At 37.3% G+C, this 26949-nt stretch overlaps 1 protein-coding gene across 1 annotated transcript in view; it reads right to left on the reverse strand.

Moving 5' to 3' along the window:
* IMPG2 (interphotoreceptor matrix proteoglycan 2) overlaps positions 1-26949 on the reverse strand; it is a 123457-nt gene that overhangs the window by 48184 nt on the left and 48324 nt on the right. The window contains exons 6-9 of the mRNA XM_043997793.1: positions 14934-14983; positions 13589-13671; positions 7799-7960; positions 3534-3592 (exon numbers count right to left, since the gene is read on the reverse strand). Coding sequence (XP_043853728.1) covers positions 3534-3592; positions 7799-7960; positions 13589-13671; positions 14934-14983 — 354 coding nt within the window. The remainder of the gene's footprint in view (positions 1-3533; positions 3593-7798; positions 7961-13588; positions 13672-14933; positions 14984-26949) is intronic.

Consider the following 26949-nt stretch of genomic DNA (forward strand, 5'->3'; position numbering starts at 1 on the left):
CAATATACCAAATAGAGTCTGAACAAGGCACTATTCAGTGGGACTATCACTTCCCTATCAAAAAAGGGTATGAAGTCAGTCTCATATGACTTATTCTTGGTGAACCAATGGTGGCTCATCACCATCATCACTTAGTAATATGTTCAAGACTTCTGTCTGGAATCAAAATCAGGCTACTATCCCTCTTCTCAAGAGTGTGCTGGTAAATGTTTAACAACTGCTTCTCTGGGGGGAAATGTGTGCACAACCCACTTTAAGTATAATCTATATTATTAACACTTTTCTCTATTGCTTTCTTTTTTTTTTTTAGTGAGACAACTGGGGTTAAGTGACTTGCCCAGGGTCACACAGCTAGTAAGTGTTAAGTGTCTGAGGCCGGATTTGAACTCAGGTACTCCTGACTCCAGGGCCGGTGCTCTATCCACTGCACCACCTAGCTGCCCCTCTATTGCTTTCTTAAATCTAGACAACTAACAAAAGAATATATCAAGTCTTGATTGTAGTGTTTCCAATTTCCAATGTTTAAATGCTCACAGTGAAATTTTAATAATGAGTTTGGGCTTGTACATTCCAGCTCCAACACACCCCTGCCTCTTCTCCTTTTGGAAAATCAAAGTCTATCTCTAATCCTGTGATGTGTCTCCATTTTACCATCATGTTTCAAAAATTACTGAAATTGACTCTATAATCATAGTTGTGAGTTCCTTCTGCATCCTGAAATGTAGCTCAAAGACTTGGTCATTTGAAGTTACTCAGGGCATCTAGGTGCTTTCTTTCCATTTCCTCAGTTATCTTGATCCATTCCCCAGCAACCATTTTGCTCTATATTTTCAGTCTACAGATCATTTTTCTTAGCAGAGAAAACAGTCAAACAATCAACAAACATTTATTAAGAACCTATTATGTGCCAGCCACTGAGCTGAAAGAAGCAAAATAGGAATTAGGTAGTATTCCTTTTATCCTTCATCCATTGCCCATCCATCCTAAGCAAGTATCCTGTTTATTATTTTACCTTTTTATCCCAAAACATTAACTCCAAAAATAACTTTTTATTCCCTTTCTTTTGTATTCATCCTTGCTCACCTGTCCTTACCAACTCTAAAAGAGCATTTTCTTTCCCTTCCATCCCTCTACTATTTGTTTTGTGAAATTATTCAAAATCTTATCCACTGTGCCCCCTGGATGGATGATAGACAGACAGACAGACAGATGGGCAGATAGATCTATATCTCTATATACACATTAAAGGCAGAGAGAGAGAGAATATCCATACATTCAATGCCATTACACTACATTTTTTATCTACTCTCTTTCTTTGGAATAAGGTATATCCTTCCATCAATCCATATTCTAGGAAGATGTCATGTCACACTAAATTTTAATTACACTTGTACTGCTGAATTAAGATCTCAAGCCTACTTTGTAGCCATATGCTATACTTCTGTAAACAGACCTCTGAGGACTTAAATTTAGTTATTCCCACTCTTCCTCTTCTTTACCTCTTGTAAATTACTCTCCACTATTATTCTTATGTTATAACTACTACTCTCTGTGGTCTCTTGGCTTAGTGGGCATATGTGGACAATTTTCTTTTGCCTCTTGTTTTCAGTTTAAAGCCCTTTTAATCCTATCTGCAAACTTCCATGAAAATATGTCCTTCCCAAGCCCTCCTTAAATTCATTTAATCCTTTCATTACTGGAAATTAAGCCTTAGCCCAGAAATCTAAATCCTGTTTTCCAACATCATCATCTTAACTAGCTGCTGACTTCCTGTAGCCACCTTTCTTTTCTGAAGCTCTTAGCTTGAATTGGCAGCAATGAAGAAAATACCAACTGTGCCCTCCCCCAAGTCTTTAGTTTTTATATGATAAATAACCCCTAGAGATACCTTCTAGTTCTCTATTAGTGAAATTATTTGTCCCCACATTAATCACCAGAAGCAGCCAATAGTCAATCATCCTGCTAAGTTTTCAAGGGTTCTCCATCATATCCCAGACACATGTTTGGGAAATACAGTGTCCTTCCTAAATGTTCATGTCAGTTCAATATATGGCAGCTTCTCTACCCCTCACTGGGAAGCTGCAAACACCAAGACTCATCTCTTTTCCTGTGACCAACATTCAATGTCATTTCTCATGAAATAACCCTTGGATTCTTATCATAATTCTTTAGAGCACAGGAAACTGTTTTCTCCTTAAACAGTTCCACTCTACCCTCAGCGGCAGGAGTCCTTAACCTGAGGTCTATAGGCCCCCAAGGAATCTGTGGATAGATTTCAGGGAGAGGTAGTCCGTGAAATTGGAAGGGGAAAATGATATCTTTATTTTCACTGACTTCTAACTGCAGTTTAGCATTTCCTTCATTCATAAGTGTAGGTGATAAACATTATTCTGAAAAGGGGTTTACAGCCTTTGCCACACTTTCAAAGGTGTCCATGACACAAAAAAAGGTCAAGAACCTCTGTTCTATGGGAAAAGCCTCTTAGTTTAGTTATCCTTCTTCCTTTTCTTCTCTATGTTACATTCTTTCACTCTCCAACCTTCTGACAAAAATTAAAATTCCTTTCCTTCTTCAGGTATTTTTTTTCCTTTTTGTTTTCCTCTAAAAACATTCAGAGTAACCCAACATAATCTGGTTCTTTTGAGGAATAAGTTTAAGGACTTTGATGTACAGTTTCAGCTTACTTTTTACTTAGGTGTCTTTTTCTAGGAGTCATAGAGTATAACTGGGGCTCTTAGGAGAGGGCTGGGAGTGAGGGATGAGGTAGTGACACTTCCTGGAATGTTCAGTAATAGCCATTGAGGAGAATGGTCAGGTTCAGGGTCATAGCTTGCCATTTTGTTCCAACTCATACATCTTGGAGCACCCAGAAATATCGATAGGTGAATACCCAACTCATGATGCTAATATTTGCCATGCTTCTAAGGAGTAAGCTTTGTGAAATTCCATTTCCTCTCTTCCTCTAGCTCCTGCCTATTCACAATACCAGGACACCGTTATCATGAGTAACAATACTAAAAATATCCAGGACACCATTGGCATGAGTAATAATGAATATTCTGGAATGAGCAGAAAAACATATTTCTCTGATATGTTCAGAGGTGTTTTTAAAGACGCAGGACAAAAAAAAATCTCATAAAGTTTCTTTGGATTTAAGGATCAATGTAAAAACTAAAATACTGACAAGCTTTGAAGGCAGCTAAGAAAAAAACTAATCCCCTCAAGCCCTAGGGTCTCTATGATCAGTGTTGACTATCTGTGCACATCATCTTTAAGCAAGTAAAACCAACAATGACCTGAGTGCATGAGTTCTGATTTCTGATTTGGTAGCAGATTGGTTGTGAAACTTTGCATGAGTGGTGGTGGTTCCCTTCTCTAACTCAATTTCTCCATTTACAAAATAGTGCTTATAATTCTAACACACCTAATTTGAAATTAAAGCACTTAAATAATTAATAATAATACTTAACCTCATCCTTTTACAATTCAAGTGCTACACAGTACAAAGCATTCTTAGATATACATCTTTTTACCTAAATTCAAGCACATGGATGTCTTTGTAGCCAGGTAGCCCATCAAATGCTTTTTCAACCTGTTTTCAAAGAACAAGAGAAATCAATGCATGTAACATACTTTCATAAGACAGTGATTCCCCTCTTCCGCCCCCACCCCGTCATGGTGAAATGTAGGGAAAAAAGGCACAAGTCTTGGAAGAAGTTCTCAATAGCATACTTTAAATTACATGATTTGGAATAGAAAGCTGGCTACAACACACACTTTATTAAACAGGCAAGTGTTTATTATTTGAAAGTGTGAAATTCTCTGTGGCATCTGTTTCCTGTTACTAAAGCAGGAAGGAACTGTGAGTGCATCATGCATCAAAAAGCTATCTGTAACCTCTGGATTAAGCCCAAGGAGAGAAGCCCCATGTGAATGGAAGTCAGGAAGAAGCAAGCATCCAATTGGGATCTGCCAGATGACCAGATTATAAACTACACTTTGAAGAGGACAATTTTATTAGTTTTGAGTTCTTTTAGCTCAGTTTAATCAATATGGTCCAAATGTCTAAAATAATCAATTTATATTTAAAGGAAATTAGGCTGCTTAAATTTCAATTGGCTATATTATCAACAGCATTAATACAGTACATTAGGCTATGCTCATTTCCACAGCAAGGATACCAGAACTCATTCATATTTTCTTAACTCTAAGTTCAACAAATTCATAAAAGAGTATCCATATGCCACCTATCTCAGAGGATCCCATAATAGGGAAGAAAGGAGACCTGGCTAACACAGGTTGAAGACTTGAGTAAAAGTTGGACCAATGCTGGAGTATTCATTCACTTAGTCATGATGACCCTCAGAATCAGGGTCAGTGCTATGTGGAATTTCAAATTAGGGGAAGTTTGTCATCATTTCTGATTGAAAATTAAAATGATCAGAGAAGAAACATGGTTTAGTGGAAACTGCCCTAAAAGTCAGGGAAAAATAATTCTATTTCCTTCTCCATTCCAACCCCACTACTTGGTAGCCTATAGAATCATGTTCAAGTCACAACTTTTCAGTGTAAATAGGCATTTATTAAGCACCTACAATGTTCCAGGCACTATGCTAAATGTTATATAAAATGTCTGTCATAGGTCCTTCCCAGGACCACTGACAGGCTCAAATAAAGAAAGAGGTATGAAAACCTTAAAGCATAGAGTGCTCTACAAAACATGAAGTATCGTTACCACTGTTACAAAAGCAGCTGGGTAGCACAATGGATAGAGTGCTGAGTCTGGAGTCAGAAGATATGAATTCAAATCCAACTTCAGACATTTACTAGCTGTATGACTATGGGAAAGTCATTTAACCTTTCTGTGCCTCAGTTTCCTTATCTATAAATGGAAATGACAAAAACAATAATAACAACATCTGCCTCCAAGGGTTGTTGTGAGGATAAAATGATATGATGTTTGTAAAGAATTTTAAGGGAGAGGATGAAGTATTATCAAAAATTCTTACAGCAAATTCCTGTGAAAAAGGCCTCTTTCCTCAAAAATATAAGAAACTGAATCATATTTATAAAAATAAAACCCATTTCTCAATTAATAAATTGTCAAGGGATATGAACAGTTTTCAGAAGAAGAAATCAAACTATCTATAATCATATGAAAAATACTCTAAATCACTATTGATTAGAGAAATAAAAATTTAAAACAACTCTGAGATGCCACCTCATACCTATCAGAAATGACAAATGCTGGAAGGGATGAGGGAAAATAGGTACACTAATGAACCGTTGGCAGAGTTGTGAACTGGTCCAATCATTCTATGCCCTTTCAAAGGACAACAATACCACCCAAAGAGATCAAAGGAAAAGGAAAAGGACCTATATGTACCAAAATATTTATAGCAACTCTTTTTGTGGTGGCAAAGAATTGGAATTTTAGGGAATGCCCATCAATTGGGAAATAGCTGAACAAGTTGTAGCATATGATTGTAATGGAGTATTATGTTGTACTATGAGAAATTATAGGCTGGGCATGGTTTCAGAAAGACATGGGAAGATCTTTATGAACTGATGCAAAGTAAAGTGAGCAGAGCCAAGAGATCATTGTACACACTAACAGCAATATTTTAACGATGATCAACTATGAAAGACTTAGCCACTCTGATTAATACAATGATCCAAGACAACTTCAAAAGACACATGATGAACAATGCTATTCACCTCCAGAGAGAAAACTGATGAATTCTTTTTTACTTCAATTTTTGTTTGTTGTGGTTTTTGGCAATATGGCTAACATAGAAATATATTTTGTATGATTACATATATATATATATATATATACATAGTTATTTTTATGTTATTTCTCCCATTAGACTGTTAGCTCCTTGAGAGCAGTCACAGGTTTTTGCCTTTCTTTGTATCCCCAGCACTTAGCAGAGTGCCTAGAACATAGTAGGTCCTTAATAAATGCTAGTTGATTGAATATGGCAGCCATGCCATAGTGGAAATAAAGCTGGTCTTGGGAAGTTCAGCTCCTGCCTCTGACACATGCTGGCTGTGTCACTCTGAACAAGACATTTAGCTTCTCAATGATCTAGGCCAGTGGAGTAAAATTCAAATAGAAATAAGGGTGTCTAAATCATACCTAAGGATCCCAGCAAACACCATATTAACTTAGAAAACCACATATTAAAATTTCTAGGTTTTATTATATTTTGTATATTTTTATTTATTTTGTGCAACATTTCCTGATTACATTTTAATATATTTTGGGCTGCACTCAGGAACTTTGGGGGCCATATGTATCCATAGTCTGTGTGCATGAAATTTCTAGTCTAGGCAACATTTTAAGACTATGAATGGAAAAAAAAAGTAAAGACCTGCATTGGCAAAGTGAGCTTCCTCACTTAGGAGTTCCCTATACCAATGAAATCACAAGTCCAGTCTCTATCCCTATCATCATCATCATTAACATAATTATTATTAAATACTTCCATTCTGGAATTATATTGCTCTAATCATTCTTTTGTACTTCCCTTAGCTTTATGCCCCACCCCACCCCCATCCTTACCATTTGTGTTGTTCCCTCGTTGGCCCAAGTCATCCAGATATTGAGAACTCTATAATGCCTCTATTCCCCTCAAATTTACCTATCTAATATCTCAATCCATAAGCACCAGGCTCCTCAAAGTATCAAATAGATGATTTGATCCAACAGTCCAAGACTAAAAGGCCTCTATCACCACCTTCCTGGTAATATATGTGGACTGCATAGTAAACTCCAGCAGACAGCACCCTCTTTCCCATTGGTCCCCTTCCCAACTTTACTTTTAAGCCCCAAAGAATAGTTCCAATAGTAGAAATTTTCAATTCATTTAGAAGATTATGATGATATATTTAAGGACATATTGAGACTTTTTATTACCACTCAAAGATCATGTAGGTACCCCAAATATACCTTAATCAAGATGTATTTAGGATGTTAGATGATTTTTTTCTAATTCTATAATCATACGATGCAATAATAGATCCAAACACTAAGAGTTTTTTAAAGTTCCTTCATCTGAGGGCACAGAGAACTAACAGATAATCCAAGACATTTCTTGATGCCAAGTAGCCATTGTCCCATCGGACATTTCTTCCACATACTATACAGTATTACCCTTTGGCAATACAGCTAGGAAAATTCAGTTTGGACTATACTGGCCACGTAGTATGGTTGTGATGATGCTCTTTTATTTCCCATGTGGGCTCAGAATGTAGCATAGGAAATTAACCCACAATAATGGAAGTATCACTGCCAAGGAGAACCCCATAATATGAGAATGGAAAAGGCATCAGTCCAAAGGAGTGAAGAATCCCACCTTTCACTATGAAGAAAAAGGATATGAATACTCAAATCCTTACTCCTCAGGAACAAAATCTTACATAAAGGATATAAAAAATGGCTCACTTTTTGACTGAAAGAGTCTCAAACTTGAGCCCTACAGAACTCTTGTCTACATTTAAACCAAGGAATTCCATGAAACAAAAAGTTTGAGAAAAGTGAAGGAGAAGGAAGTGGAAGGAAGAGGACAGAAAGAAAATGGAGATGAAGAAAGGGAGGGAGGAAAGATACAATTGTTGCTATAATTCAATGCTTATGTATATACTCTTAAGTATAATCCAATGTTTATGTATGTACTCTTAAGTATAATCCAATGCTCATATATATACTCTAAGTAATGCTGCTAAGATTTTAGAAACCAAAGTAGTGGCTTACCCCCACACCCTCACCCTATCCAATTATAATGGCACGAACCTCTGAAATAAATTGCTGCATGAGATCTTGATAATGTAGGCTGGAGGGGTCCTGTAGCTCTTCACTGTATTGCTTCCCTGAAAGATGCATAATGAATTCTGCAACCTGTTCAGTCGCCACCTTTGTGGGTTTTTCTGTCAGAGTTTCTATCTCATTGTTAATCTGGATTGAAGGGAGGGGAAAGAAAAGAAAAATTACTGAGATGATTTTAAAGACAATTCCTTGTTATCCATGTGACTGAAAGAAGCAGTAGTATAGGTAATTCAAAGATCATTTATATAGTATTTGATTTTGGAACATAGAGGATCATGGGGAGAGGGGAAAGATAAATAATTGAATGGACTCTATTTTATCAATTTCCATTTGTACTACTGAGGTACCGAGAAATTAGAACCATAAAATGCTAGTGGTAGAATGAAGAGTCTCCATTCCCACCCTGTATTTCAATGAAAAGTCAAAGAGACCAAAAGAGAAGGCAAAGTAACTTGCATTTGGTCATATACATAGTGGTAGATCTGGAATTCATATCTGGGTTTTTGATCTCCTCAGCCCAGTGCTCACGGCCAATACTTACTAGGTGTATATGTCTATAATGTCTCTCCTCTGAAGATCTCAAGGTACACCATAAATATTGTCACCTGGGCTACATGATAGATATTATTTCCCTTTTGCAAATAGAGAAACCAAGACACAGAGAAGTGAGGGAATTTGTAATTTATTGATCAAAAAGACTTCATTCTCTGGCTCATCTAAATTACAGAACTGTTGCTATGTAAATTGTCCATTTTTAAGAGGTAGAGATAGGTCACCATGACTAGCTCAGAAATGTACCTCGTAAATGATGTTAATTTATAGCAACAATAACAATCATTGATATTCATACAGATTTCTACAACTACAAAGGATTTTCACATACATTTGTCATGCAATCCTCACAATTATCTTGTAGAACAGCAAATAAAAATACTATTAGACCCGTTTTTTGTTTGAGGAAACTGAGGTTCAGAAAAGTTAAATGTTCAAGGTTAAGTGACTTGTCCAAAGGTCACACAACTAATTAAGTAGCATATATTTAAATCCAAGCCTTCTGACTCTTGGTCCAATGATCTCTCCACTATTCCATACTTCCACTCCAGAAGAGTAGTCTCATGCTCAAATATAATGAGCCTCATAAAGGATAGAGACTGAATCTCTTATTTCATTGTTACAGAAAACTCTCAGGTGAGAAAATTTCCTGTTAGCACCTGATAGAGATTCCCTGAAAGTACTGAGAAGTGAATATGTATCAGAAGTAAATATGCATGAAAGGCAGGACTTGAACCAAGCTCTTGATGGCTTCAAGACCAGTTCTCTATCCACTAGACCATAATGCCTAATTGGTATTTTAATGCAATTCTCTTATTAAAGAACCTCTTATTTATGTGGAATCAAAGTATTTGAAGAAGAATAAAAATTATTTTGAAAGTTCCTTTCATTTTTATGTGTTTTGAGCCTATAAAATCAAATCTTCTATCCATACCAATTGTAAATAGTATGTCCATCTAAGTAAATGTCCCCCAAAACAAACTATTACATGATTTACTTGCTGTATGATCCTTATAGCAATGGGTCTGACAATTATTTTGCTAAAAAGTAGTAAGATATACTGATGTAGGAGGCAAAAAAGGGGTTAACAGAAAAACCTAAGACCCAAGCTTTAATTCAGATATGAGCTCTAAGAGGGATTCAGACCCCAGTTAATGGATAACTTAAGATTTGGGAAAAAAGTCAAAGCATAGTTTCTCCCTATCCACATTAATCAGTACCCATAACAAGAACATACAGAGGCAGGTCATAAAGACTTTAACAATAACAATGGTATACTGACAGAGTATAGAAATTCAAACTGATAAATGAAGATATTTTGAAAAGTGAACATGGGAATCAAAAAGTGACATGTTCAGAAAAGGCCAGATTTGTCCCCAGATTCACCTTATGATATGTAAACCCCCAAAAAAACACCTCAGCAGAAAAAGGTATCTGCCTTGGGGATTGACTTAGGACCCCAGGAAGTCCAAATTAGGATAGGCCCTCCACTGTACTTCCCTAAGGTGGAGATTATTATAATGAGACTGATAATCAATTTATCTATATTATAAATATAACTTTCTATATGTCCTTATTCTAGATATAACTTTCCATTTTTCTGGTTCTCTCCCTGTGTTCATTCACAGTATTGCAATAAAACTTGGGAAACTGAGTCACTGAGTCTTGTAATTCTTTTGGGATGACTCATGATCAGTTTGACCCTAAATCCATCCCACATCATTACCTACATCTTTGGTCAAGTCCAACAACATTCATGGTCACTAAAAACTTAAAGCACAAGGACTCAACCTTTTCTGTGTCCTAGGCTTTTGGCTGTCTAATGAAGCTTATGGATCCCTTCTCAGGGTAATATTTTTAAATAATTTAAGGACATGACAAATTTCAGTTGCAAGTTAGTAAAAATGAAGATTTTTTTTTCTCTTCCAAGGTCACAGACATCCTGAAATCTATCCATGGGTCTCAAATTAAGAACCACTTAGTGAGTAGATAGCCTGCATTGCTGATCTTTCACAGCACGAGTATTTTTCACAGAGTATTTTATATGGGACTAAACCAGAAATTCCATTTTTAGGGGGGAAAAGTCAACAGTTAAATACTTTCCATGGTGAAGAAGATGGCAAAAAAGAAGTCCCTGTGGATAAGAACATAGCTGAAGAACAAGCCAACAAGTTCAGATAGATTAAGACCTTCCAACCCTATGCACCCCTCCCTAAACCTCCAGGACAAGTTGATCTGGCTTGAGCAATTTACAGAAAGATTCAGAGAAGGGTTTTCTATCTTGGAATTCAAAAATGCTATGAAAGCATTTGATGCCATGAAGCATTAAATCTCCATCTCAGCTGAAAACAAACATAATCCAAATCTTTTTTTTTTCCACTTGCCCCCTCTTCTGCCATCAGTCCCAGAATCTATGTTCTGCCCTCACCAAACAACTTCTTTAACCCTACTGAGGGACGCCTTATCCAAACTTAGCTTCTCTCCCAAAAAACTTCAGGATGTGACTGCTAAACTACTTTATTTTGTCTAAAACTTTAGAGAACATTATTCTGGTCCATTCACTTCTGCTATTATATCAGTAGGCTGTCTCCTTGGCTTTATTCTGTGAACTAATGGGCATCTATATCTCCCTTAATATTATTTTTGTGCCAGGCTCTTTCCTATTATCTTCCCTTGGCACAGAAGATTGCATTCCTCACTTAGTTTTTTCAAATGGTTAGAAACAATAGTAATGAAGACTAGAGCATTACTTGTTCTTTTGCTTTGTTGTTCAGTCATTTCAGTTATGTCCAACTCTTAGTGACCCCATTTGGGATTTTGTTGGCAAAGATACTGGAGTGATTTACCATTTCCTTCTCTGGCTCATTTTACAGGTGGGGAAGCTGAGGCAAACAGGATGAAGTTATTTGCCCAGGATCATACAGCTACTAAGTATCTAAGATCACATATGAACTCAAGTCCTCCTGACTCTAAGCCTACTCTATTCACTGTGCCACCTAGCTGCCCCAGAATATTACTTAATGCAGTGTTTTAATAGAAAGGAGAAGTGGCAAAATTCTCTTTACCCTATCTTTTCTTTTCCAGGAGATAATGGTTTGAGACTCCGAATGTATTGGGATAGCCTTACTAGTAGACCCTGGCTAGGACTGTGAAAGATGATTGAGGGGCAGCTAGGTGGCACAGTGGATAAAGCACCGGCCCTGGATTCAGGAGTACCTGAGTTCAAATGCAGCCTCAGACACTTGACACTGACTAGCTGTGTGACCCTGGGCAAGTCACTTAACCCCCCATTGCCCTGCAAAAAAAAAAAAAAAGATGATTGAGGAGGAAGGATGGAGGGAACATGGAAAAAGAAAGGAAAGAACACATGAATTAAAGAAAAGGGGTAACTAGCAGATCCAGTCAAAAAGATACAATTAGTTGGGTCTCCAAGAAAAAGACAATAAAATATAAATAATTGTATAATGATTCAAATATTAGAAGCATACCTAATGAGATTTCTTGAAAAGGGAAACAGCATAAGTATACGCAAAAAAAGTAATCAGAGGCAGAGGGAGAATGTGAAGGAAGTAACAATATTCAGACACATTGTGAAAATTGAGAAATGTTCTACCTGTTCACAGACAAGTGTTTTCCTCACATTCTAAGGGGAAAGGAAAATAGGAAGAGCAAATCTCCTGTGTTCTCTCAAAAAGAAAAAAAAATAAGAGAAGAAAAAGGGAAAAGCCAAGGAAGAAAGCCAGGGTAGAGAGCCACTTGTGCCTTGGGCAGCGGTCCAACGAGTTAAGCGTCAGCCCAGACATTTCACTGGGGAGGGAGGGACCCTTCTTTCCTGAACTCTGTGGCTATGATTAATAACTAGCTGGGGAAATGCTGGCAGAGAAGAGAGAGTGGAGATGGGGGATGGTGGGGGAGTGGGGAATGCTACCACTGCCACACTCTTTGGTAACACAAAGAAACTAAAGTGGTTTCAAAATATGGACAATCAGAACTGCCGAAGGGAAATGGTATAACAAAAACATGGGAAAGAACTTTCATTTTCTCTCTCTCTGATCATATAAATATAAATAAATATAAATATGGACACAGATATGGACACATATACATATATATACATACATATATTAGCCCCAAACAGAGGTGAGAGTAGCAAACCAAAAAAGGGGAGTGAATGAGAACCGTGAATGGTGTCTACCTTTGGGAAGCAGGAAGATACAAGGAAATGTTAGATTCTTCAGAATGGCCAGGGATATTCTGGGAAATGTTTAACATCCAGCTCTCAGAAAATGCAGAACTCACTTTTAAGTTTAATCAGCATTATTAGCATTTCCTCCATCATTTTCTTCAGTCTAGATATTCAATAAAACAATAAATCGAGCCCTGATTTGGAGATGTAAATGCCCATACTGAAGTTTTAACAACTGGAAATATCTCTAGCACAGCCTTAGATGTTCTAAGAATTCCAGGCAAATAGTAACAAAAATCATGATCGTAGGCAGATAACAATTTTAATAGTGAATTGAAATCAATTAATAATTGTAGGTGACATTTATATAGCACTTTAAGGTTTACAAAGCACTTTATATGTTATCTCATTTGATCTTCACAACCACTATGCTATTATTATCATCCCTGTTTTACAGATGAAGAAACTTAGGCTTAAAGATCAAGGGACTTGCCCAGGGTCATACATTCAGCAGTTGCCCGAAGGAGGATTTGAAATCAGGCTTTCTTGACTCCCAAATCCAGCCACCCAGCTGCCACTAGCAACATTATTTGATTAGAATAAAGAGTAAGCTAGCAGTCTGGTGTGGTGGCCCATGTCCATAGTCCCCTTATTGCTGGTGGGTCACAAGTTAAGGAGTTTTGAGCTACGATAGGGTTAAAGCTGATTGGGTGTCTACACTGTCTTATCTGAATTAAAGTGCCCTGGCAGCCTGAGGAGGGGACAACTGACCCAGGATGGGGGGAAATGGAGTAGGTTAAAGCTTCATGCCAATCACTATTGGAATTGGGGTGGGTCATGACTGGCTGCTGCATTTCCAGTTTAGATGAGACAGAGAGAAGACATAGCCTCAAAAAAGGGGGAAGGGGATGGAAATCTAATCACACAGAACCCTGTTATAATTAGGTTCCAAACTAAAACTCTTCCAGAGCCCTGGGCTCAGGGAGGGACACGTAATGAACAAACATGAGATCACTTACACTGTCATCCGGTGTCTCTGAGATGCTGTCTAAGGAACCTTGAAAGGAAACCACCCTGGGGGATGATACACTGGCTGCAGCATCTATGGAGACAAATGAAACTGTGTTCAATGGTATTACCTAAATCTAAACCTTTAACAGACTAAGGCTAAATTCAGAGCATAAAATAAAGGAAGTGACTTCACAATCTGCCTTTCTTTTTGCTTTGATTGTATCTCCAGCATTTACCACAGTGCCTGATGCACAGTAAGTACATGTAAATACTTGACTATTGACTGAATGCTGACAGACCATTCCCATGGATTATTTGGATTCAGCACAAATACTCCAATGGGCCTGAGAAGCTAGGTGGCACAATGAATAGAGCACTAGCACTGATGTTGGGAGGACCTGAGTTCAAATTTCATCTCAGACACTTACTAGCTTTGTGACCCTGGGCAAGTCACTTAACCCCAATTGCCTTAAACATCCAAGACCATATCTGGTCATCCTGATATCTATCTTGCCACTGGACACAGATAGCTCTGGAGGAGATAGTGAGATTGGTGACCTTGTGCAACCCTCCCTCACTTAAATCCTATGCAAGTCACAACATCACCCGGATGTCATGGTCCTCTTCAAGATCCAAGGGCAAACAACAAAAACTCAAATGGGCCTACGTTCTCATCCATTTGGATGTTAGCACACTCTGTTCCCTTTTCAGCCCCTCTGTCACCACCATTTCAGAATCAGAAGGGATCCCAAGGTCCCAGGTCTAGAATTGGAAGGGGACTTGGAAGTCATTAGATCTGGCCTCCTCACCTTACAGATGAAGAAACAAGAGGCTGAGATAAGGTTACATGCTTCGTCCAAGGTCACAAAAATAGAAATGGGCAGATCTAGGATTCAAATCCTAGTCCTCTGATCCCAATTCTAGTGCCGTTTTTATTGTCACTCTGCCTCCAAAGAAAGAGGCATGTCCTTCAGTTTTCTTTTTTTATGAGTCCCCATGGCCAAAGAATTCAGCACCAAGTGTCTGGCCATGAGCCTTCCATAATTAGCTAAGCTGATCCTCTGAAAATACAGGTAGCCTCTTGCCAAGATCATGGTCGATTTTTTTTTCCAGTATATACTCTGAAAGTTTGTTTGCAAACTCCCTGCCCCTGTCCTATGAGTTCAAGACTCTAACAATGAATAATTATGACTAATAAAAAATACTGATGAAAAAAACCTATTCCTATATCTTATATGAAGAAGAGAAAATTGGTTAAAAGTTTTCAAATGGTGGGCTTAAACGTTAGAATTTTGTCCTTCTTTGCAGGTTGACAAAGCATTAATCATTAAAAAAAGAAAAGTGAAAACATACCTCTTAATGTTGAAGTATCATAAGATGTAACAGGAGTTGATGATTCAGTACTGCAAATTGGAGGTGGGGAAAGGAGAAGACATTTGGAGTAAATAAAAGAGTGGAAAGAAGAAAAATTTTCAAACAAAATAACACCAGTTCCTCAATAAGGATTCACAAGTCAAAGTATAAATTAGAGTAGAACCATGAAGGGCAGGAATTGACAATATAGAAAATTGACTAAGTCTACTCTTTTAATAACTCATCAAACTTGATGTGGGGATTGGTCATCTCTGCAAATATATTTTAAGTAATAAAATTTTATAGCTAGGAGATTTTAGAATGCACATAGTCCAACCCCTTCATTCTGCAGATAAGGAAACTGAAACTACTTATGCAACTAGTGGTAACAAAGCTAAACCCAGAACTCAATTCAAATCACTTCAGTTGACATCTGAAGCCCTACCAATTTGAGTCAATTCAATAAACATACATTAAGTACCCATGGTATACTAGGCACTGTCCTGTTCTCTTTCTGCTACACAGTACTACATGAGACTAAAGATCATTTGTTTCTTTTTCCTGTGAAAAATATTGGAGCCTCTTACTTGATATTTTATTTTATTTTCATTGATATATTTTATTTTAACATATCAGTGACTTCCCAGATTTCTCCCCTCTGTGGTATTTTCCCATGAAAACAGTTATGAAAAACTTCCTAATAGAGGGATTACATACAACTCACAGTACATGTTACTTTTCATTTTGTAAATATACCATTTGCTAACAGCAAAGAAGGATATGTGCTGTAAATTTCATGATTTGAAACCAATGTTGTCCATTCCTTACAGTGCAATAACATTCCATTATATTAATCAGTTACAATTTGTTCAGTCATTCCCCAGTAATTGGTTAAATAATATTTCCAACATTTCAATATTACAAATAGGGCTGCTAGGAATATTCTGGTACATATGAGTCCTTTCTTTTTATTGTTGATCTCTTTGGAGGATAAAACTAGTTGTGGGATTGCTGGATCCTCTTTTTTTTTTCTTTTTTCTTTTTTTTTTTTTTGCTTAATTCCAAATTATCTTCTAGTACAGTTAGTGCAATTCACAGCTACTACACTAATTAATTAAAGTATTTACCCTCCCAGAGACCCTATAACATTAATTTTTTCCAACTTATCATCTTTACCAATGTGTTAACTGGGAAGTAATGCCTCAGAGTAGCTTTTATCTGCATTTCTCTGATTATTAGAGATTTGCGGTGATTTCTGAGAAGGTTGCTATATTTTCTCCTTTAAAAACTATTCATTTCTTTTGACTCCATGTCTGATTGGGGAATGGATTAGTAGTATAGGTTTGTATTAATTCCTTAGATACTTAATGTCAGAATTTTATCAAAGATGTATGATGTAAAAACTTTTTTGTTCCAATCCAGACTTTTTTTTATTTTTACTGCATTGCCCCTTATTGTGTCAGTAAGTCAACATAAGTTATACATATACAACTTCTGCTTGTACCTAGCAACCAAGACAATATCTAAGCTGTCCTTAAAGTGGAAAAGTATACTAGATTTGGGGCCAGAGCATTAAGGTTCAAATATGAGTTCTTCTACTAATTACTTATGTGATGTTAGGCAAGCTATTAGATCTCCCTGGACCTCAAATTCCTCACCTTTAAAATGAAGGATTGGACTCTGATAATGTTTTTTATCTTGGTCTTGACCCTGTTTCTGCTTCAGAATCCCCTTGGCCTCTAGCCCTTTAACTACATGATTCATATTCTCACTTACTTAAGTATTAAACCCACTCAGCAGAAAGTTTTGACAAATTCAGAACAAAGCCCTGCCTAGAAAGAGGGAAGGGAGTGGTGAGGCAATATGGTCCAAATTTTCTTGGGTATTCCATCAAAGCCAATACCGAAGTCATAGTTCAATCAATTAAGTACATTCAGACTAGTTTAACCATCATGGTTTCATCATTCATAACAATTTGTTAACTATGAATGTAGGGGAGAGAGAGAGAGAGGGAGGGAGGGAGGGTGGGAGAGGGAGAGAGGGAGAGATTGTTAAAGTCAGAGTAAATGAAACTTTGTGATAAATAAATCCTTTACAACTGAAATTCTGCATTCATTGAAATTCTACCTCCTTGCATGTCATGTTGCAAAAATGTACTACTTCTATTTGTCAAATAGCAATACTGATTGGATTAGAGGAGCACCTATAAGGGGTACTACATGAGCCTAGGAATGACTGGAGAATTAAGTTGAAAGCTTGATCAGATTTTCAAACATTGCGTTTGGTTCTACAAGTAAGCAAGCACTTGGGATGAGGGTAAGAGGACTTTTTTGATAGATTTGGATTTCACTTCCCTAATCGAAGCTACATGTCATTATAAAAAGAAAAGCACATTTTAAGAACAGAAGCAGTGACTCTCATCTAGAAAGTGGGCACATAGTAATAGCCATAATACTATTTGCAGTTATCCCTTCCACATGGTGACTTTCCCCCTCCCAGTTCTGATATATTCAGGGCAGGCATAAGAAATTAAATGGGAATTTGGGGGGAGTTTTGCAGAAGGCGCAGAAAACACGTGAAGGCCAACGGATGACACAAGCCTATAACCAAATACTTAACCCAAATTTTACAATAAGGTACTGTAAACACCACATAAAAGACAAAGAAAAAATTCAGACTTCTCTGGTATGAAGGAGAGCCAAAAAATTTTATGCAGATTTTCCAGATCACTGGGGCACCATGCCCTTGACCCCTGCAATGTGGAAGGGAAAACTGTACTCTCCATATTCTCTATCCAACAAACCTCTCTCCCCAAAGAAACAGCCAAAAAGAAAACTCCATTTTTCACTACTCCAAATAAATCCCTTCATTTGAAGTTGCATACCCCCTACAGGGACCATTGAATACTCATAATCACTCATAAAAGAATAGCTAGAAATATATTGACTTCAAACCCAAATATTTTAACTTTAATACTAAGCCAAACCAGATTTTATAGTCTATCTGGGTCTATCAATTTCAAGTAATCAGCAAGGAATACTCTAGAGCCTTATATTCTTAGCTTATTCAACTCAGACTTCTATTTTATTCTTCATTCCTCTGTTCCTCCTTCTAACTATTTTTCCTAATATTACATGAAGAAAAGTATTCATTTGATTTCAGTGGAATGCAATTGGGATAGGGAGAAGATTTACTAAGCCTATGCCACATAAAATTAATCAATTAAAAGACTATGAAGCATATAAATTCTGTGCCCCACAGGAATAATGCATTTATGCTTCACAAATATCAAGAGCATCCAGTCATCCAGTCTACCCTTCCAACTTATAGCTTTGCATGGCTTATGTTGTCCTCTTCTTTTGAAATAAATCAAAATAGTGTGATGAACAGACAGCAAGACTAACAAAGGAGATGTTGGTTCCAGTTTCATATTTGCCACTAACATTATTTGAACTGGGACAAACCACTTAATCTCAAAGCTGAAGTATCTGTATGTCTGAAAGAATAAAACCTGCCCAACATAACTTTTATGGTTGTCATAAGAAATAAATGAAAACAAAAGACACTTTGACAAGTAAAAACCTAGGAAATGCTGAATATTTAAAATTCAGAGAAATCCAAAACTTTGTGTCTAAACTCCACAGAACACAAAATGAGAACCATGAGAACAACCATCAAAAGGACACTCATATTTTTATAGCACTTGAGATTTGTAAAATTATTTCCTCATAATAAAACCCTATGAGTTGGGAACCTGACAAATGGTCATCCAACCTTCACCTGAAGACTTGATATCTTCCAAGGCAACCCATTCCCCTCTGGGACTGCTTTGTTAGTAGGTAAAGTTAAAGGTTCCCTCTTACACATGACAAACTTATGAATATTTGTGATAGACCATTATCATGTCAGCAATATGTGCCAGCAAATCATTTCAAAGCCATTTATATATAAAATGTATGTACCCATGTAAGATATCCATGTCTACTTAGGTTGTCTCAATGTATAGATGTATGACTGATAGAACTCATATCTAGCTGTTTTATCTGTGGATAAAATCTGCCCAGTCCCTCTCTAAGAATGACTGTGATTTCTGCCTTAAAAGGAACAGGAGAATGGACATGGCTGGGCACTTTCTCCTTTCCTCATTTATCTCCAAGAAGGGTATCAAGCTATAATTTTGTCTATTTGCCCCTTGCCTTAAATATTGCTGATTTAGAGGTATGATAGGTTCAAAACAAAATCTGCTTCCCTGGTTATTAAACTTTAGCTTACACTCACCTGTTTAACTTTTTCCTATTGAAGGGAAGTTACACAAAAGACCATAAAAAATAGTGAATAGCAAGTAAATCCATTTATCCAAGTAAAATAACCAAAACAAATTGGACAAATGAATTTTTAAAAATAGAGGGCACTGTGAAATATCTTATTGGAAAAACTGCTGACCTGGAAAATAGATCCAGGAGAGATAATTTGAAAATTATTGGACTACCTGAAAACCATGACCAAAAAAAGAGCTTAGACATCATCTTCTAAGAAATTGTCAGGGAAAATCACCCTGGTGTTCTAGTAGCAGAAGGTAAAATAGACATTGAAAGAATCCACCAATCACCTCCTAAAAGAGAACCCAAAATGAAAACTTCCGGGAATATTACAGCCAAATTCCAGAGCTCCCAGGTCAAGGAGGAAATATTGCAAGCAGTCAGAAAGAAACAATTCAAGTACTGTGGAGCCACAGTCATGATAGCACAAGATCTAGCAGCTTCTACATTAAAGTATCAGGGGGCATAGAATATGACATTCTGGAGGGCAAAGGAATTGGGGTTACAACCAAGAATCACCTACCCAGCAAAACTTAGTATAATCTTTCAGAGGGGAAAAAGGGACTTCAATGAAAAAGAAGACTTTCAGGTACTAATGATAAAAAGACCTGAACTGAATGGAAAATTTGACCTTCAAATGCAAGACCCCAGAGAAGCATAAATGGTACTTTGCTGGGTTATTGTGAAGAAAACCCTTTGTCAGGTATAAGGTACTATATAAATGCTATCCATTACTGTTGTTGCAATAATCAAGCTCATGGGTTTATTGTAAGGAAATCTCTCTTTAAAGTACTATATAAATGTAGTTTACTATAAAAAAAAAAAAACAATGAGCAGGATGCTATCAGAAAAACCTGGATAGACCTACATAAGCTGATGCAAAGTGAAATGTCCTGTATACAAAATTACAGCAAAATTGTAAGATGGTTTGCTGTGAATGACTTAGTTATTTTCAGCAATGTAATAATCCAAGATAATTCTGAAGGTCTTATGAAAAATGCAATCCATCTACAGAGAGAGAACTTATGGTATCTGAATACAGATTCAAGCATAATTTTTTGTTAGTTCCTTTATCTGAAGTTTTGTTTTTGTCTATTTTCTTTCATAACCTTGCTAATATGGAAATGTTTTGCATGACTGCTCATGTATAACTTGTTCTGAATTGCTTGAGGTTTTTTGGAGGAGATGGGAAGGGAGGGAGGAAGAGAATTTGAAACACAAAGTTTTTTTAATTGATGTCAAAATTTGTATTCTACATATAATTTGGGAAAATAAAATTCTAAATAGATTCCAAAACAAATTGGAGAATTTCTACAGATTAGAATACACCAGAAAGTAAATGAGTGAATGAGCCCTTTACTTTTAGCAAAAATGAGATCTTAGCTAAAAAAAATAGAGAAAGAGAAGAGAACAGAAGAGGAGGAGGGAGGAAGGGATAGGGGGAGGAGGGAGGGTGGGAAAGAGAGAGAGAGAGAGAGAGAGAGAGAGAGAGAGAGAGAGAGAGAGAGAGAGAGAATATATCTGATCTCACTCAAGGGAAATTCTTCAAAGTCTTCAGAGAGGCAGGCTGGAAAAATCAGGGACACTCCTGTAGAAACAGCTTTTCCTACATATTTACAGCTTCCAAAGTCTGTCTTTCTTTCTTCCCTGTGTCTCTCCCAAAGAGTATGTAGAACATGTGACTGTATCACAAGAACTCCATCCCATACACAGGTACTCAGCATCATATCAACATTCTCTCCACAGTTTAGGAAGCACTATCTCCTTCAACAAATGAAGCGGCATGCAAAATGTCCCAAGATAAAAGCCTGGAGATATATATAAATTTGTATGTATTATGAATGTATATATGTATATGTACATGCATTTATTTATTTGTTTGCTTGCTTGTTTATTTCTTTATCTTTGAAATCTATTGCAGATACCTTCTACTAAATAATATGGAGAGTTCCAAAATTTCATTTGTTAATTAGCTATTTAGAACTCAAAACACATTTTCCCATAGAAACAATATTCTTGTGGTCAAGACAAAAAAGTGTGAGTTAACAGATTGTGCACTAAGCAGACTCAGAAATACTTAAATGACCTGATGCAAAGAGGCATCATTGATGGTTCCATGTCACCTTAGAAAGAGATTATAGGACCATGGGCTTATAATGGCAAGGGATCATTTAGTCCAGCCCTCTAATTTAAAAGATGAGGAAACTGAGGCCCAAGTTACATGGCTTCTCTAAGGTTATTATCTTTCTCCATATGAAAATGGAAGTTGTGGAATTCAAATCCACGTGCTCTCTGTAAACACAGCCCTCTATCTGAATGTGATCTCTAGGAGAGGGCCCACGGATCCTTGCTTGGCTTTATGTTTAATGATTTTAATCGATTACTTCAATAAAGGCATAGGTGGCAGATGTATCAAATTCTTAGGCTACAAAAAACTGGGATGGAAGTTCATATGCTAGATGTGAAGTTCATGGTTCATAAGGCTTAACTGAAGAAACTGGGGATCTTTAACCCAGAGAAGTCTCAGGGAAGACATGATAGCTATCTTCAAGTATTTGAAGAGCATAGAAAGTATATAGATAGAGCAGTCAAGAAGATCTAGAGTCAGGAAGACTTTAGTTCAAATCCAGCCTCAGACACTTACTAACTGTGTGACCCTGGGCAAGTCACTTAACTTCTGCCTGCCTCATTTTTCCCATCTGTAAAATGGTGATAATTATAGCACCTATCTCCCAGTGTTGTTGTGAAGATCAAATAAGTTAATATATGTAAAGTACTTTGCAAACCAAAAAGTGCTATACAGATGCTAGTTGTTTTTATTTTTGTTTGTCTATTTACCCAGAGAGGGAAGAACTGGAAACAGGCTAGAAAATTGCAAGGAGGAAAATATAGGTTGTATATTTTTAAAAGCATCCTTAACAATTAGAGCTACATGAAAATGAAATAGGCTACCTTAGGAGATGAGTTTTCTCCCTCCTTGTAGGTCTTCTACCAAAATTTAGATGACCACTTTGGATGTGTGTTATAAGGAAAAACATTTTTCAGGTATAGATTAAACATAGCTTCTGGGGTCCCTTCCAACTCTGAGATCTTATGAATCTGAGATCGCCACATAGCAGTGGAGATACAGTAGTATTGACTTCCTCTAGCAATATTCAATAGTATAAGAGTAGGAACAGAGAAGGCAGATGGCCAGGGTTTCCCAGCTTTGAGGGTTAGCATAAATTGATCAGCTGATAGGGACAAGGGGTCAAGTTCAAGGTTTCAAGAAGCAGAGGATAGTACATATCTATGAACTAGTGAATGATAAGATCAAATCTAAGAAGGTAGGAAAGTGAGGCCAGAGCAAGAATAATGCCCGGGAGAATGGGAAGGCATGGGACTGGAAGTCAATGTGTGGGAAAGAAATGGGTTTAAGAGAAGGCATAGGAAAAGATGAAGATAGGAGATTGTGATCAGAGAATGGAATATCAGGGTTCAAAATCATGAAAGTGACACAGTTTAGGATAATGAGGTCTAAGATGTGATCACCCCATGGGTGACTATGATGGAGTGTATAAAGAAGTTGTCATAATTGCATGGACTGGGAAGGTAGGGTGTTTAATAGGACATTAAATGAATATTGAAGTCTTCAAGGATAAGAATAGAAGTTGGGTTAGAGAGAAACACTGTGAGCCACATAGTGAACTCCTTGAGAAGGAACCAGAGTATGTTAGATGATAGCAACAAGGATCTGGATAGGGGGTTAATAAGAATAAAGTGAATTTCAGAGGAAGATAAGTTGTTGAATAATGGTGACAGGAAGAGTAAATGTGTCAAGAGAGAGGAGTACACCGGTTCTCCTCTTGGCCTGGAATGTCAGGGGATAGTGAGAGAAAAATCAATCAGAACTATGGAGAGAGTAGTCAGGAACATCTTCTGGAGGAAAAAATCATGAGCCCTTGAGTACCAGAAAGTGGAAAATAGTACGAGAGAAAGATCTAGGATGAAGGATTTATTAATCATATTAATAACTGTCATTGATATAGTACTTAAGATTTGCAGAGGACTTTGCATTCATCATCTCAGTTGAGCGTCACAACAAACTAGTAGGGTAGGGAATGATTACCATTACACCCATCTTACAGGTGAGAAAACTGAGGTTTAATGAAATCAAGTGTCTTGTCTATGATCACAGAGCTAGTAGGTATCAGAGGCAAGGTTTGTGCCCAGGTCTTCCAGTTTCTGAAACCATCAATCTACTATGACACATTACCTTTCCTAATAATTTACAGTCACAGACGACCCAATGAAAGAAGAGGATATAGCAGTTTAGGGACTAAGGAAGAGTAGAGCTAAGAAGGATAGAGATGAAAAGTCCAGGAGATACACAAAAGGAGAGAGATTTTTATATTGTCTGGTGTCAAATCTGAATCACAGGGATTTTAGGAGAGCAGGGACCAGAGCAAGCAACAAGGTCAATGGTAATGGCAGTAGGGAAGGTGAAGAATACCTCTAACCCTGAGCAGGTTATAGCATAGATGCCACATCATTCTCCTAGCCCTCTCCATGAAAGTTCTTGAGAAGGGCTGGTGTCAAGCAGTCCCACCAAGGTCAATGGCAGGGTGCCACAGAAGAATACTCTAGTCTTTGATAATACAAAGTTCTTTCCCTCCACCATCCCTTCCAACAGCTAGCCTGAGTTCAAGGCCTGGGTAACAGTGTTGACATCTTTGGATGCCCTCTCCTACCCTCAGCCCTTGGATGTTGGAGCTCTTAAGATGGTAATGTCATATGAAAATGCAATATAAAGAGGAAGCCTCCAGTTCCAGTCTTTAATGGGTGCTGGAAGGCCCAAAACTAAATCAATGTTTTGATACTATACTATCTATAGTACATAGAATATAGAACTTGGAGTAACAAAGACCTGGGTCCAAACCCTTCCTTGGCTACTTGTCAACTATATGACCACTAAGCCTCAGTTTCCTCATCTGTAAAAGGAGAGGTTTAGACCTGATGACTTCTAAGATCTTTTCCAGCTCTAAACTCACAATCCTATGACCAAACCCCCAACTAGAAGCTATTCCACATGCAAAACAGATGCCTTCTGATATTAGAATTTGATAAATGAACCATTTGGTTCATGCTGATGACTCTAGCAGAAGACAAAAGTCATCAAAACAAATACACAAAAATAATTCATTTTGACTAATTTATGGTCATTTTCTTTGTACTCATTCCTTAGAAAATTCACATGATAAATCGAAATCTCTACTTCTGGAAAATTTTATCAACAATACTGGAATGTTGGTTATATGTCTTTTTTCCCAGACTCCTAATCTTATCCCCCTGACATGACACTAGCAGAAAGTTTAATGAGTGATGGATTTTCTGGATATAAATATTCAGAATGTACCAGCTCATCTGGTTAATAATAATAGCTCACATTTCTTTGGTGCTTTCACTGCTTTCTTCACAATAACCATGTGAGGTAGGTGGGATGAGCATCAGTATCCCTCCATCTTAAGATAAGGAATCTAAGACTCCTCAGAGAGATGAGGTGAATTTGTCTCTATTTACACAGTCAATAAGTATTAGTTCTGTAATTTGAACCCAGGTCTAATGACTTTAAATATCTGAACTTTTCCCTATCAATCTCCCATGGAGTGTGTGCCCTTCCCCCACTTCTGTGCACTTCCTTGCAAAGGCCACCTGGCCCCCATTCCTAGAATGATCTCCCTCCTGACCCCCACCTCTTTGGAACTCCTATCGCCCTTTAAGAGGTGCATCCTGAATCTCTCAGTTGTCAGTGCCCTCTCCCTCTTCCCCCTGATAAAATTATTTATACTTTATATGGACCTTGTTTTTGAAAAGTGGCTTGATCTATATAGAGTCTCAGAATCAGGAAAACCTGAGGTTCAAGACCTTCTTCTGTCACTACCACCTATGTAATCCCAGACAAGTCATGTAAGCTCTAAATGTCCCCTTGTGTCATTTAGAAAATGAATAGGTGGGGCAGCTAGGTGGCACAGTGGATAGAGCACCAGCCCTGGAATCAGGAGGACCTGAGTTCAAATCCGGCTTCAGACACTTAACACTTACTAGCTGTGTGACCCTGGGCAAGTCACTTAACCCCAAATGCCTCAAAAAAAAAAAAAAGAAAGAAAAAAAAAAAGAAAATGGATAGGTTTAATTAAGTATCCCTCCCTTAGAAGTGTTGAACCTGAGGGGCTAGTAGGATAAACTAGCCAAGATTTTCTCACATTTTGATTTCAAGAAAATAAAATACATGTTGAATGAGGTTTTGCAAAAGGAATGTCTTTAGTCAGAACACTTTGCCAAAGGATCAAAGATTTAGATCTGGATTGGATTTTAGAAGCATCTAATCTAACGCCCTTTTAGAAATAAGGAAACTAAAGTTCAGGGAGCTGACCCAGCCAAGGTCCTAAAGCAAAACTAGTATTGGAATCTAGGTACTGTGACTTCAATATACACTATGCCATGATATCTCCCTACCTTAATCTTTCATTGAGAAAATACAGTCACCATTGAGTATGGCAGATAGGAAGGACAATCTCTTAACAGTGAGCAATTTGAAAGCAAAGATTCAGTTGCAAGAAAGGAAAGTACAAGCACTGGGGGGACATAATAAAGGAAACCTGAGTAGAATAAAGGAACGTGGGCTAAGGTAAAGGCCAGATGAGAGCAGATAGAAAATGAGAACACAATAGTCAGGGTTATGAAGAAAGTTACTTTCAAGAACATACTTGATTTAGAAGATGAGAGCCCTGGAAGCCTGTGAGTTTCAGAGACACGTTATCAAAATGATACTTATGAAAAGCAATTTAGCTACAGTGCTTATGTAGCACCCCTTCTAAACTACTCCCCTAACTTTTACTCATAGGTTCTAGGGTTAATTCCATAGGGCATACTACTAAACCCTCAATGATGTACCTTCCATCAACAATCAGCAGGTAAAAAGAATTAGCTCTTAGGAAAGGTATTTACTAAGATAGCATGCTAAAAAAAAATAATTAAATGTCCCCCCCCCCCAAACTTGCATCAGACTATCCCACAAATACACATAGCATCCAGGGGAAGAAGGGGCATCATGGCAACAAAGTAGAGTGTCTGGAAGAAAAGGTATAGATGGACACAAGTAAATCCCTGGTATAAAATGTATTGTCTGTTAATTGCTCAGATGCTTTTTTTGCCTTTTCATATGAAAATTAACTATTAAAATCATCATATCCTTTATGAAGTACAAGTTTTAAATCCTTTCCAAGGTATAATGAAAATGATCCATTCATTTCTTTTTTTAATATATATATATATATTTTGTGAGGCATTTGGGGTTAAGTGACTTGCCCAGTGTCACACAACTAATAAGTGTTAAGTGTCTGAGGCCGGATTTGAACTCAAGTCTTCCTGAAAGGGCCAGTGCTCTATCCACTGCACCACGTAGCTGCCCTGATCCATTCATTTCTGAAAGAAGCTTACCTTTTCCAAGGTACAAATGCATTTATGACCTGACTTCTAATTGTCTCTGGTTTTTTGCCCCTAAAGAGTTGTAAACTTCCTGGAGTCTGAAAGAGGCACAACTTTACTCTTTGAACATGTGGAAGAGTCAGAAGATATAGCTTCAGAGGCCACAAAAAGTTGCTTAGGTGGGTATTTACCAGAATCAATACAATGGCTATGGATTTCGGAGTAAAGAA

The sequence above is a fragment of the Dromiciops gliroides genome, chromosome 3 (assembly GCF_019393635.1).
Source record: "Dromiciops gliroides isolate mDroGli1 chromosome 3, mDroGli1.pri, whole genome shotgun sequence".
NCBI classification, from domain to species: domain Eukaryota; kingdom Metazoa; phylum Chordata; class Mammalia; order Microbiotheria; family Microbiotheriidae; genus Dromiciops; species Dromiciops gliroides.